Source organism: Conger conger, chromosome 10, assembly GCF_963514075.1.
Source record: "Conger conger chromosome 10, fConCon1.1, whole genome shotgun sequence".
Lineage (NCBI taxonomy): Eukaryota > Metazoa > Chordata > Actinopteri > Anguilliformes > Congridae > Conger > Conger conger.
The window spans coordinates 3,882,204-3,896,606 of NC_083769.1; the positions used below are offsets into that span (position 1 = coordinate 3,882,204).

Sequence of the window (14,403 nt, forward strand, 5' to 3'; positions counted from 1 at the left end):
GGCATCACATAACTGACCACAGCCCTGAGGGGCATCACATAACTGACCATAGCCCTGAGGGGCATCACATAACTGACCATAGCCCTGAGGGGCGTCACATAACTGACCACAGCCCTGAGGGGCATCACATAACTGACCTTAGCCTCGCACAGGGACAGGGGAAGACTTTGTTACACTGCTCCCCAGCTCCCCCTACTGGCCAGTCAAGCTCCAACCACCTATATGACGATGGCAGGTGTGGCACCTGGGTCAAATACATAATTGCTTTGAATTTACATACTTTTCTATTTGCAAAGTATATGCTTTACTTCTTGTCTGGTTTTAATGTAATGCAATAGAAAAGTAGGAAATACTCTCAGTTGCACCAGCCAAGGTCAATCGAGCACAGAAAAGTATTTGAATACAAAACAATTAGGTATTACAATTACACACAATGACCCATGCTTGTGTGCGTAGCATCTCCTCTGCATCAAGTCATGGCAAGCACACCTCCTGGGGCCCGTTCCACAGAGCAGGGTCACAGTGAGCTGGATAACTGCACTGGATAGCTGCACTGGATAACTGCACTGGATAACTGCACTGGATAGCTGCACTGGATAGCTGCACTGGATAGCTGCACTGGATAACTGCACTGGATAGCTGCACTGGATAGCTGCACTGGATAACTGCACTGGATAGCTGCACTGGATAACGCAGTATCACCTGGCACAGCTCTTTTGACTTCAGTCCATGTTCACAGCTCGCAACGATGAGTGCGACCAGAAGATTTAAAAATAAATAAATAAATAAATGGGAAAAAAAAAACACACACAAAAGATGGATAATTCCTCAAGTTTATAAAACATATTTATTATCTCTATACAAACTCCCAAACAAAACATTTCATAATAAAATAATATTAATTACAAACAAATCTTATCTATTTGAAGCTATCAAAAATATGACTACTAACACAAAGGGAAAATGAAATGGGTGCAGATTATTTAGTCCAACAACAAACACAGCAAGCTGTGTGACAGAGTGTGTGTTCTTCACAGAGAGGGCTGCGACCCCTCCAGGCTGGTGTGTGTGTGTGTGTGTGTGTGTGTTTGGGGGGGGGGGCTGTGTGTGTGTGTTAAGGGCGAGGATGAGGCGGTGTGCATATGTGTGTGTGTTGAGGGTGAGGTTGTGTGTGTATGTGTGTTTGTGTGGGCTGTGTGTGTGTGTGTGCACAGAGAAGGTCTTGGGGGGGAGGGGTTGTGTGTGTGTGTGTGTGTTTGTCGGTTTTTCTTGGGGTTTTCCCCCCAAGATCATTGAGGCTGATTGCGGGTTGGTGGGGGGGCTACATTAGCATCTCTACAGCACCTCAAATACAATCTCTCCAGATCATCTCTCCCCCCAAGGGGGCCTTTCTGCCAGCAAGACATATGGCAACCCACATATCTCTGCATCACACTTCCTTTTAATATTTTGGTAAAAATTATATTCTACAGAAAGGGCTCTGGTGAACTCTGGCCTGGTCTCTACTGGAGAATCGTTATCAAAACAACATTAAACAAAATTTATTAACATCATATGCTGGAATGGTCTGAAATAGATACAAATCACAGATAGACAAAACTGAAAATATTTGAGTGTCTGGACAGGCAGAATGGATACGAAACAGCTTGTGGCTGTGCCAAGGGGCATTTTAAATGATTAATAACCCTTCTACAAAATACAATAATAACACTTCTACAGTATACAACCGTGAACAGCCAAGTCAGTACAGTGTGGCAACATTTTCATGCACAAATGTGTTAGGAGTGTTCCAATCGTCAACTTCTTCCCTCAAAGCTTTGATCTATGAATACTGGTCCTGTTCATTAATACACATCAGACCTGGGTCAAATGCATAATTATTTTGGATTCAAGTACTTTTCTGTGCTCAATTGCCGGATGCAATGGAGCAAAGCAAGAGGACCAGAAGGCAGGGTTTGCACTTTGTTTCTGGGAGTATTTAATAGATTCCAAATCACCAGACAAACTCAGTGAATCATAGAAAAGTATTTTCATCCAGTATTCAGTATTTGACCCAGGTCTGACGCACGTTATCGTCTCACACCCTCATCTAAATAGTGCATAACTTACAGGAATATCTACACTGTCAAAATAAACATTCATCACAGCACAGTGTGAGAGAACCACATTTAAAATATGATGATAATGTGTTTCTTGCACCAGTGAAAAAGCATGATCTACTGCACATGTACTGGAGACTACAGGCAGGGGAGCCGATTGCCTTGTAACATCCAGCAGGAGAAGAAAAAACCTTTCTGCAATAAACATGTAATATTGAGTGGTGCATTGTGGGATATGACTGAGGTGATTATGTGCTTTACAGGGATGACAACTTTGAAGGACTTAGTTCACTTGATATGAACCTTGGTTCACAATGCAATTCCCATAATGCAACACAACTAGCGTGCCAACATCAGTGTATGAAATGTCTACCTAAATCGGGATGATCTACAGGACAAATATACATGCCCTTTAAACTGTAGCCATTACTTGCAAAATAAATGCATTGCTTTACACAAGAACGCTTTCATCAAGGTTTTTAGTTCAAAACATTTTAAAACAATACAAATACTTATCGTGACTTATTTACAATTAGTTTTGTTCATTATTTTGATTTTGGCAATTGAGATGATGGAGATCATTTTTGGTCCAAAATCGGTTTTGTATCAGCAGAGAACACTGAACATGCTCTATGAACATGCCACAAATGCACCAAGTATGTGAACACACTAACAACGCACTGAGAACGCACTGTTACAATAGAACGCACTGTCACCACTGTTACACTGACGCCGTGTAGATCAGCAGTGGCACAGTGAGCGGAGCTCAGAGACGGATGATAGCCATCAGGCTTTGCACCAAAATCAGAGGGGGGTGGTCTTCTGACTGGGTATAGTCTTAGAGGAGGTGTGATCTCGGCTTAAACTGCGTTCACATCATATTGAAGTTACTGAAATTACCACGTTCCGACTGAGGAAAAAACTCTAATTCCGAACAGGACATATGGGAAGTTTCTGAGGGCTTCATTATCTCCGACCCGCCTGTAAAGAACACGGGAGTTGCGTGAACGCAACATGAAAAATGACTTCCACGATAACAAACTTGCCAACAGTTCAAGTTAATATCATAAAGTCATTTTATACATGTACATTTATTGTTACAGGATTTCAGATTTATTTCATGCATGACCGCCATCTTGAGTTTCCCAACGACTGTGCAGAGCCTGAACACTTCCGAGTCGGGGAAGTGGGAAGTCTTCCGATGGTTTCGCTTTCTCCCATGTGACGTGGACACGGCATTATCCCGTGAGTTTACACTGTGACTCATGGGAACGTTGTGGATGAATCGTTGATCAGAAAGGAATGGGTGAGTGATCCATTAAACAGGGATAGACTTCTTTGGCGTGTTTTGGTTCATTTTTTGTGTGTTGCTCAGCATCTAACTATAAAAGCCGTGTTGCCATGTGGCAAAGAGACACATTGGAACACCCCGACAATCTCTGATGGACCCAGAAGAACCAAATCCAGCCTCTTACGGTCTCTTACAGGCCTGCAGGGGTCCAGGTTGTTAGGAAGAGCCTTGTTTTGGATCTTTTGTTGATCAGTAAAAGACGGTCTGGTAGGGGGGCAGAACCCAGAGTCTGACTACAGAGGTCAATCTGCGGTCCTGACGGTGTGAATCCTAACCTGGTTGGTCCATCTGCAGTTCTGTTGATGGACTACATCTGGTCCCTGGGGTGTGTCATTATGTGTGTTGATTGACAGGTAAGAAAGACGGGCTAGGATGAGGGACATAGGGACAGAGTGACTCTGTGACCTACGCACAGAAGCTGGAGTCTGGAGTGTGAGTTAGGTGTGTGACTGTAATGGTCAACTCTTGGATTGTGTTTGGTGTGAGTATGTGAGTATGTGCGTCAGTGTGTGAGCCAGTGTGTGTGTCACTGAGGCATGTGTGAGTCAGAGTGTGTGAGTCAATGTGGTGTGTGAGAGTCAGTGTGTGTGAGTCAGAGTGCGTGTCAGTGTGTGTCAGTCAGTGTGTGTGAGTCACTGAGGCATGCGTGAGTCAATGTGTGTGAGTCAGAGTGTGTGAGTCAGAAGAGCGTGTGTGAGTCAGTGTGTGTGAGTCACTGAGGTATCTGTGAGTCAGTGTGTGTGAGTCAGTGTGTGTGAGTTAATGAGGCATGTGTGAGTCAGTGTGTGTGAGTCAGAGTGTGTGAGTCAGAGTGTGTGAGTCAGAGGGTGTGAGTCAGAGTGTGTGAGTCAGAGTGTGAGTCAGAGTGTGTGAGTCAGTGTGTGTGAGTCAGTGTGTGTGAGTCAGAGTGTGTGAGTCAGAGTGTGTGAGTCAGTGTGTGTGAGTCAGAGTGTGTGAGTCAGAGTGTGTGAGTCATTGTGTGTGAGTCAGAGTGTGTGAGTCACTGAGGCGTGTGTGAATGGGTGTGTGAGTCACTGAGGCGTGTGTGAATGGGTGTGTGAGTCAGAGTGTGTGAGTCACTGAGGCGTGTGTGAATGGGTGTGTGAGTCACTGAGGCGTGTGTGAATGGGTGTGTGAGTCAGAGTGTGTGAGTCACTGAGGCGTGTGTGAATGGGTGTGTGAGTCAGAGTGTGTGAGTCACTGAGGCGTGTGTGAATGGGTGTGTGAGTCACTGAGGCGTGTGTGAATGGGTGTGTGAGTCACTGAGGCGTGTGTGAATGGGTGTGTGAGTCACTGAGGCGTGTGTGAATGGGTGTGTGAGTCACTGAGGCGTGTGTGAATGGGTGTGTGAGTCACTGAGGCGTGTGTGAATGGGTGTGTGAGTCACTGAGGCGTGTGTGAATGGGTGTGTGAGTCACTGAGGCGTGTGTGAATGGGTGTGTGAGTCAGTGTGTGTGAGTCACTGAGGCGTGTGTGAATGGGTGTGTGAGTCACTGAGGCGTGTGTGAATGGGTGTGTGAGTCAGTGTGTCTCCTGTTGGTGCGTTTGGGCTGCAGGCTGCTGTCGAGTTGCCCCCAGTAGGACTCACAGTACTGCTGTATGAGTCTGACCTCAGACTGGGGCGGCAGAGTTTGAGGAGGGGGTGGGGGCGGCGGGGGATGGGCGTGGCGGTGGTGTTCGGGCGGGGCGTCGGGGGCGGTCAGGGCCTCCACGATCTCGCGGTCAAGGACGCGGAGGGATATACGCGCCACCGTGTGCTTAAACTTGTTCTCTGTGGCCAGGCAGTGGTACAGCCCTGCGTCTGACTGCGACAGAGACTTCAGCAGGATACCATGGCCCGTCTTCACCATCTCCCTGTCCCTATTCAGCTGGAGAGAGAGAGAGAGAGAGAGAGAGAGAGAGAGAGAGAGAGAGCGCATCAGTGACGTATATACGTGCCACCCCACTGCACATTTTGCCTATCATTCATAAATACAAACGAGGGCTTTTAAAAAAACATTTGCGCTTGAAATGATGAAAATGGAGCGACAGCATCCAAAGACACAGGATATTCGAGCCGCACCCCTTTCCGGCGCCCGTCCTTCTGCAGTAGCCACTTGACTGAGGCCTGAGGGGAGCGAGGCTGGCACTCCAGGAAGGCACTGCTCCCCTCCACCCCAAACTGCACCGTCTCCCGCAGCCGTGTCTCCACTAGAGGGAGCCAAACACACAGGATCACTGTCACTGCAGAGTCACAGACACAGAATCACTGACTCGTGGGACAACTGTCACTGCAGAGTCACAGACACAGAATCAATCACTCATGGGACTACTGACACTGCAGAATCACAGACACAGAATCACTGACTCACGGGACTACTGACACTGCAGAGTCACAGACACAGAATCAATCACTCATGGGACTACTGACACTGCAGAATCACAGACACAGAATCAATGACTCATGGGACTACTGACACTGCAGAATCACAGACACAGAATCACAGACTCATGGGATTACTGACAGCAGTTACAGACAAAAAGTGTCACTGACAATGAATTTAGGAAAAATTCACTTGAATATACCTTTGGCATTGAACCCTCGACACTGGCGCAGTGGGTCCCCATGTTTAATATCCTGCCTTCGACTCCGCCTGAGGGATAGACAGTCAGGAGACAGGCTATTGGCTCTAATCAGCATGGACAGGGCTTTACAGTTTGTATGGAGACAGGAGACTGGTTCTGTACCCATTATGGAGAGAGGGTACTGGCTCATTGCTCAGTATGAACAGAGGGTACTGGCTGTTTGCTCAGCATGAAGAAAGGGGATTGGCTGTTTGCTCAGTATGAGGAGAGGGGATTGGCTGTTGGCTCAGTATGAGGAGAGGGGATTGGCTGTTGGCTCAGTATGAGGAGAGGGGATTGGTTGTTAGCTCAGTATGAGGAGAGGGGATTGGCAGTTGGCTCAGTATGAGGAGAGGGGATTGGCTGTTGGCTCAGTATGAGGAGAGGGGATTGGCAGTTGGCTCAGTATGAGGAGAGGGGATTGGCTGTTGGCTCAGTATGAGGAGAGGGGATTGACAGTTGGCTCAGTATGAGGAGAGGGGATTGGCTGTTGGCTCAGTATGAGGAGAGGGGATTCGCAGTTGGCTCAGTATGAGGAGAGGGGATTGGCTGTTGGCTCAGTATGAGGAGAGGGGATTGGCTGTTGGCTCAGTATGAGGAGAGGGGATTGGCTGTTGGCTCAGTATGAGGAGAGGGGATTGGCAGTTGGCTCAGTATGAGGAGAGGGGATTGGCTGTTGGCTCAGTATGAGGAGAGGGGATTGGCAGTTGGCTCAGTATGAGGAGAGGGGATTGGCTGTTGGCTCAGTATGAGGAGAGGGGATTGGTTGTTAGCTCAGTATGAGGAGAGGGGATTGGCAGTTGGCTCAGTATGAGGAGAGGGGATTGGCTGTTGGCTCAGTATGAGGAGAGGGGATTGGCAGTTGGCTCAGTATGAGGAGAGGGGATTGGCTGTTGGCTCAGTATGAGGAGAGGGGATTGGCAGTTGGCTCAGTATGAGGAGAGGGGATTGGCTGTTGGCTCAGTATGAGGAGAGGGGATTGGTTGTTAGCTCAGTATGAGGAGAGGGGATTGGCAGTTGGCTCAGTATGAGGAGAGGGGATTGGCTGTTGGCTCAGTATGAGGAGAGGGGATTGGCAGTTGGCTCAGTATGAGGAGAGGGGATTGGCAGTTGGCTCAGTATGAGGAGAGGGGATTGGCGGCTCACCTCTTGGTGGCGGTGGTGAAAGGGGCACAGTTCTCCCCGTCCCAGGCACAGTAGGGGTCGCGGGCCAGGCAGCAGTCGGAGCAGGCCTTCCCGTACACAGCACACCTGTGCAGCGACACCTGGGTCAGGCCCCTCTCGGACGACACGTACAGCTGTTGCTACGGGACGCAGAGCGAGAGAAGAGCGTCACTGAGGAGGTCCCGCTGCCTTTCAGACCCGGCTCAAATATGTCATCGTTTTGGATTCAAATACTGTTCTGTGCTCGATTGATCTTGCCTGGTGTAAGTGAGCCAACCAACAGGACCAGAAGGTGTTTGGGCTTTTTCAGAGTATTCCATATATACCAGACAAGCTCCATAAAGCATTGAAAAGTGTTTGAATCAAAAATAATTACATCTGCTGCCTTTGCCGCCCACCTCAGGGACACAGAGCAACCAGCAATGCTGTAGAGCAGAGAAGACCTTTACCCTTGTAACTTATTTTTCTGTGATCAAATGTTCTATTCAAATTTAATGGCATTGAATATTTAAGTGTTTTTTGTTTTTTGAACCCCAATTTTTTACTATAGCTTGCACTATTTTAACATTGCAACAATGTGCCAATTTTACTGACTGCATGGACCATATTTGCTCACCAAGAGACTGGTTTGGGAAATGAGCTTTAGCTAAAACACATGCACAGTACATCGGACAATGCATGTGCAAAGTTAAATTATGAAGACACCAAGGCATCACAGTCTCACATATGGATGAAAAGCACATTGACTGAATGCATGAAAAGCATCAAAAGATTCACCCTTTTGGAGGATATCTTCATGGTTTTAACAGGAGCTGGGATCTGGAAAAAAAGAACGTATTTGGTCCGTTGTTTCCTTTACCCCTGTGGCTACTGTACATTTATTTATGTAGGACTGGCTTACAACACAGAACATATGAGATAGAGAGAGATATATGGTAGATTTCCATTACCCTAAAAACCTCCACCTCTTCCAGAATGAGCTCTTCTGTGGTGCTGGGGTCCTTTGGAAGGACTATAACCTTTTGGACTGTTCCACGATCTAAAATAAGGGTGGTTACCTCTTGTTAAGATCACATACATAATAATTATAATAATAATTAGTTATTTAGCTGACACTTTTATCCAAAGTGACTTATAGTTGATTAGACTAAGCAGGCGACAGTCCCCCTGGAGCAATGTGGTGTTCAGCGCCTTGCCCAAGGGCCCAACAGCTGTATGGATCTTATCGTGGCTACACCGGGGATTGAAGCTACAGGCTGACAAAGATATTAAATATGGTGACGTTGGAGAAGGAACTCGCCTGTGCCCAGGAAGAGGACCTCGTATCGCCCATCCACCGCGTCCACCTGGTCCACCGCGATGGTGGTGAAGCGGTAGTCCACCCCTGTGCGGACCACCAGGGGGCGCCTGTGTACAGGGTATACCGGGTGGTACATGAGGGGATGGGCACGCACAAAGTTCACCGCCTGGTCCGAAAACGCCTTGGTGGAACGAAAGCCTGGGGTGAAGGTTCCACCTGGACACTAAAGATAGAAAAAGAGATTAAAACACCAGGGAACAACAACTCTGGCCCTCAAATCGAAATCCTTGGTAATTAGTACTACTGATTGGCCAGACTCTCTTCACGGCAGACTCCCAGGTAAAGGGAGGGTGGAAAACAATCACCTAAACCCATATACAGTCACCCACACTTATCTACACCTACCCACAATCACCTAGATCCATATACAGTCACCCACACTTATTCGGAAAGAGAGCAGGACGCACTGTGCCTGGACGAGGATAGGGGATCTTGCCAGTATACGGGGTCCACTGGTAACTGTGGCCTTGCTTGTGGGAGAAGGGGCCATTGAAGACGTTGCGAATGTCGGCCATGGAGTACACGCACACTGCAGAACCTTTGAACACTGACCTGATGGAGGGAGAGAAGCAGTGCTGAGGGACACACCAAAAAAGGGAGATGGTACAGTCCAGACAGGTAGAGGTCTATGAACAAAGCGAACGATATAGTCCAGAGAGGGAGAGATACATTACCCAGTGGAGGAGAAGACTGCATAGACGACTGGATTACGCTCATCCTGAGTGGACTGAATAAAAACATCTCCTGGAGACAGGAAGGAGGAGAGTATGATCATACAGCACTAATCAGTCCAGAGAGCCAATTAACCAGCTGGAGAGTGAGCTGGAAAAGCTGACCACCACAATGATTCTATGATTAAACATGGGTACAGAGATTTTTGTTCTCCATGTTGACAAAAATGTTTTCTTTCACATTTTTAATTCCCCCAGAGATGCTTACTGGCCAGTTCAAAGTGGTTAACAACTGGTCAATCAGCTGACTCACTCAGTTCATGGAAATATGTCTCCACCCCATCATCTCCTCCAATAACAGAGCAGACCAAGTGGGCCTTCAGGAAGGTCGTCCATTTATTCACCAGGGACCTTTGACCTCCATCGTCATTCTGAGGAAAGAAGAGGGTTCATTTACCCTTTCATCATGCTGGTGTTTGTATGGATGTATAGAGTGCTAATGCTTGAGGGTCATATTGTTAGCCCTATTGGAGCAGTATTAGAGCTACTTTTGTAGTTTTTTTACTGTTGTAATTAAGTATACTGTTATATTGTAAATCTGAGTGCATTAATGCACAAGCAGGAGAGGAACCCAAAAAGGCGGCACTCCAAGTAGGTGGGATCCGGAGCTGTGTGTCTGTGTGTGTGTGTGTGTGTGTGTGTGTGTGTGTGTGTGAGGGGGCTTTGTAAAAGGATGCAGCTTTGCATGATGGATGGGGGCATGTGTAGGGATAGATCCCTCCTGTCTGAATGGTCATCAAAGGGGTGTGATATCATATTAAGTGCTGGGTGGCACTAACTGGACGGACGTGTCTCACCAGACAGACACGGCCCACCCTGGCCAGCACTGTGGGGCTGGCCCCTCCCGTAGCGTCTAGGCTCTTCTCCCGGAAGAAGAAGTAGAGCTTGTCATCGTTCCTCTCTGTGCTGTCAGGAATTCGCTGGATTTTCACAAACACTGGCTCTACCAGAGGGACACAGAGGAGAAGGTTTTAGCGGAGTCATCCATTTTAATCATAGTCAAATTCAAAGACTTTTCTTTTCTCAACTGATCTTGCCTGGTGCAAGTGAGCCAACGAAGAGGACCAAAAGTTTGGGTTTGCACTTTTTGAGAGTATTTCATAGGTTCAAATACACCAGACAAGCTTGGTAAAGTTTTGGAAAATGTATTTCCATCCAAAACAATGAATTATTTGACCCAGGTCTGATTTTAATTTAGAGTTGTCCAGATGAAGTGCCAGTGCAAAACTCACCATTGAGCCACCTAGAATCATACTGCTCAGTTCTGACAGCAGGTCTGTCACCAAGGGTTCGAAAGATGGCCGAGTCTGTGCCCATGAAGTCTACATGGACCCCTGCATATAGATTTCCATCTTGGGGAGAAAGAGCAGAAAGTAAGAATTGTAGACAAAATGATGGAGATCAAATAAAAATATACGCTATTACCAGAGAAGCAATATTGTCAGGATGAGGAAATTATGAGTGTGAGTACTTTGACATGCTTATGAGGATGTGTACTTTTTTGAGGGTAAGTGGTCTGAAGCAAGAAAGAAGTTATGATGAGGAGGAAGTATATGTGAGAATCAAGAAGTGACTGTGGTAATGAGGGGGTGGATGTTTAACAGGAAGTGACTGTGGTAATGAGGGGGTGGATGTTTAACAGGAAGTGACTGTGGTAATGAGGGAGTGGATGTTTAACAGGAAGTGACTGTGGTAATGAGGGGGTGGATGTTTAACAGGAAGTGACTGTGGTAATGAGGGGGTGGATGTTTAACAGGAACTGACTGTGGTAATGAGGGAGTGGATGTTTAACAGGAAGTGACTGTGGTAATGAGGGGGTGGATGTTTAACAGGAAGTGACTGTGGTAATGAGGGAGTGGATGTTTAACAGGAAGTGACTGTAGTAATGAGGGGGTGGATGTTTAACAGGAAGTGACTGTGGTAATGAGTGGGTGGATGTTTAACAGGAAGTGATTGTGGTAATGAGGGGGTGGATGTTTAACAGGAAGTGACTGTGGTAATGAGGTGGTGGATGTTTAACAGGAAGTGACTGTGGTAATGAGGCAGTGGATGTTTAACAGGAAGTGACTGTGGTAATGAGGGGGTGGATGTTTAACAGGAAGTGACTGTGGTAATGAGGGGGTGGATGTTTAACAGGAAGTGACTATGGTAATGAGGGGGTGGATGTTTAACAGGAAGTGAAGGTGGTAATGAGGGGGTGGATGTTTAACAGGAAGTGACTGTGGTAATGAGGCAGTAGATGTTTAAGTGTGTGTTGAGTGGTTGTGATCTCACTGATGAGGGCGGCTGCAGCCTCTTGGTGGGGGTCGTAGGAGCACTTCCCCTTCCCAGAGTCCACAAACCCTGGGACCAGACGGAACAGATACTCCTAAAGGGAGGGAGAAGGAGAGGGAGAGAGAGGGTGAGACGGTGTGGGTACTGTAAGGCAGAGGGTTTGGAGCTCTCTGAGGGAGGGGCACGCACCTCCGCCCTCCAGCCGCGGTTGATGAAGGTGCAGATGGGTTTGTACGCCCCAGTACCGCAGGTGTACAGGTGGGTCCGGTTCCAGGGCTCGATCAGACGCACAAAGTTGGCACACTCACCCTGGAGGAAGGAGGATGTTTCACTGTCTCAATCCTTTACAAATAACATGTTTACATGCACACCAGCCAGACCTGGGTCAAATAAACACTCAGCTTGTCTGGCATATTAGATCCTACCCTTCTGGTCCTCGTGGTTGCTAATTTATTGATCTTGCACCAGGCAATTAATTGGAATGAAAGTTTTTCAATCCAAAACAATTATCCAGGCATGACTCCATGATTATTGAGAGCAAATCAGTGTATATGAATATAAGTATTATATTAATATTATAAGATTACATCAATAGCTGTGTTTTCATGATTATTTCCGTAATTGGCCTATGCTGAACCGATTGGCAACCATGCTTGTTTCCAGTCATCGACTGGATGCACAGTTTCAAAAAGCCAAAAGAAAAGTTAGACATCTCTCTGCATGCACAAAAAAAAATAGACAAGATAAGGCAAAAATCCAGGTATCTTAATTGTGTTTTGAATATGATTTTTGATTATGACATTATGCCAATAAAGATAATCACTAGGGGTGAGCGAGTATGGCATTATCTGTATCTGTTCAACCAGCTATATTACCTGTATCCCTACCTGTTCAACCCACAATATTACCTGTATCTGTATGCGTTCAACCAGCTATATTACCTGTATTTGTATGCGTTCAACCAGCTATATTACCTGTATCTGTATGCATTCAACCAGCTATATTACCTGTATCTGTATGCGTTCAACCAGCTATATTACCTGTATCTGTATGCGTTCAACCAGCTATATTATCTGTATCTGTATGCGTTCAACCAGCTATATTATCTCTATCCCTACCTGTTCAACCAGCTATATTACCTGTATCCCTACCTGTGTTTGGAAGTTAGCATGGTTTAAACCAGTGGGCGGAACCTTGTCCGCAGCTGTTTGAATAGCCCCAACGTTTTGTATGATAACTTCTGATCCATTTTACATAGCAATTTGCAGTGAAGTGCATTGTAAAGCCAAGACTTTCACCATTTATGTAGACAATTTGGGGCCTTTGCCATTCGACATTACAATCAGGTACTTTTTTTGTCAATATTTTAAATAGCAAAAAATAATATGCAAATTAGGTGGAAAATCACGCCAAAAGGCCTCCCAAAAACATGATAAGAAAAAAGGTCAGTACTGGGGTCAAAGGCACAGGCTAGCTGAGAACACAGCTGTTCGATTATGTTCGACTATGCATAAAAATGGATGTTATTCCTACATGGATCACGCAATGTAAATTAAATGTGAGAGTCTGCAATTTAACCTCATATTCATTGTTTAATTTCACATCCTGCATGCTGAAAAGCAGAGTCAAAAGAACAGAAGCTGTCCCACTGTCCAAAAACAAACAGACTGCATGCTTTTGCTTTATTTTTATCCCAAGCATACTGTGTAGTTCGGTTTAATGGCTCATTAAATTCCAGGTCACTGCCAAACTGACCTAAATGACCACCACACATTAAGCCACACACTGGCCCAAGTCCACTATACTTAATAACCCACAGATTACCGAATCAGGTGGTCTAAATCCAGTTATGCTCTGCTAGATCACGGGACTGCCACTGAAGGCTCAGGGCAGAGTGAACCGTGTGATGTGACTCTGGACAGGAAGTGGTCATCATTGTGAGAGGAAAGAGAGACACCCCACCTGCCCTCCTTTACCCGTCAGTCTACATTCTGCTTTCCTCTGGGAGCTGACTGGCCAATGGATCTGGGAGGAGACAGTGGAAGAGGGAGGGAGAGAGAGAGAGAGAAACAGTGGGAAAGAGGAGAGAGAGAGAGAGAGACAGTGGGAGAGAGGAGAGGGAGGGAGGGAGGGAGGAGAGAGAGGAGAGAGATAGGGAGGGAGAAAGAGAGGAGAGAGGGAGAGAGTGAGGGAGGGAGGAGAGAGAGGAGAGAGGGAGAGAGAGAGAGGAGAGAGAAGGAGAGAGAGAGGAGAGTGAGGGAGAGAGGGAGGGAGGGAGGGAGAGAGAGAGGGAGAGAGGGAGAGAGAGAGGGAAAGAGAGAGGGAGGGAGGAAGAGTATTGAAAGGGGTAAAGAGAAACTGTTAAACTTATGTTGTTTTACAACAAAACATTCCAATGATTTCTTGCCAATGTACAGTAATGCTCCCTACATACATACACACACACATATACAACAGAAATACAACAGTATTTCTTGACATTAGGAAAGCCCCTAGGGGATATGACTACCTAGTTGATCATATTTGTTCATTTTCATTTTTAACATCCGGTTGCAGAAGCAATGTTAACCCATTATGGACTAAGGCGCCCTGTACAAACCCCATAGAAAGGCAGTGGAATCACAATGCGTGACATGTGACATGACAGCGGTCATGCATCTTGAAAAATGATCATATAATGAAATACAGCACTGGCGTTGCATCAGTCTGTTCAGGGACATCATTTCATTTTATGGGCAATGCCGTTAGCTGTTGGCAATAAAATAAAAATGCAAATCCGGGTTTTAAAACAGTTTTCTGTGCAGTCAGGGGTGGGGGGGC

At 46.4% G+C, this 14,403-nt stretch overlaps 1 protein-coding gene across 1 annotated transcript in view; it reads right to left on the bottom strand.

Moving 5' to 3' along the window:
* Nucleotides 1-4,427: 4,427 nt before the first annotated feature.
* Nucleotides 4,428-14,403, bottom strand: part of sema3gb (sema domain, immunoglobulin domain (Ig), short basic domain, secreted, (semaphorin) 3Gb) — a 41,075-nt gene continuing 31,099 nt past the window's right edge. The window contains exons 4-19 of the mRNA XM_061257729.1: nucleotides 13,546-13,608; nucleotides 11,773-11,892; nucleotides 11,584-11,677; nucleotides 10,542-10,661; nucleotides 10,107-10,252; nucleotides 9,563-9,680; nucleotides 9,253-9,322; nucleotides 8,986-9,130; nucleotides 8,519-8,741; nucleotides 8,169-8,257; nucleotides 7,996-8,037; nucleotides 7,201-7,358; nucleotides 6,016-6,083; nucleotides 5,513-5,640; nucleotides 4,949-5,318; nucleotides 4,428-4,655 (exon numbers count right to left, since the gene is read on the bottom strand). Of these exons, the coding sequence (XP_061113713.1) occupies nucleotides 4,648-4,655; nucleotides 4,949-5,318; nucleotides 5,513-5,640; nucleotides 6,016-6,083; nucleotides 7,201-7,358; nucleotides 7,996-8,037; nucleotides 8,169-8,257; nucleotides 8,519-8,741; nucleotides 8,986-9,130; nucleotides 9,253-9,322; nucleotides 9,563-9,680; nucleotides 10,107-10,252; nucleotides 10,542-10,661; nucleotides 11,584-11,677; nucleotides 11,773-11,892; nucleotides 13,546-13,608 (1,962 nt within the window). The 3' untranslated portion in view covers nucleotides 4,428-4,647. The remainder of the gene's footprint in view (nucleotides 4,656-4,948; nucleotides 5,319-5,512; nucleotides 5,641-6,015; nucleotides 6,084-7,200; nucleotides 7,359-7,995; nucleotides 8,038-8,168; nucleotides 8,258-8,518; nucleotides 8,742-8,985; nucleotides 9,131-9,252; nucleotides 9,323-9,562; nucleotides 9,681-10,106; nucleotides 10,253-10,541; nucleotides 10,662-11,583; nucleotides 11,678-11,772; nucleotides 11,893-13,545; nucleotides 13,609-14,403) is intronic.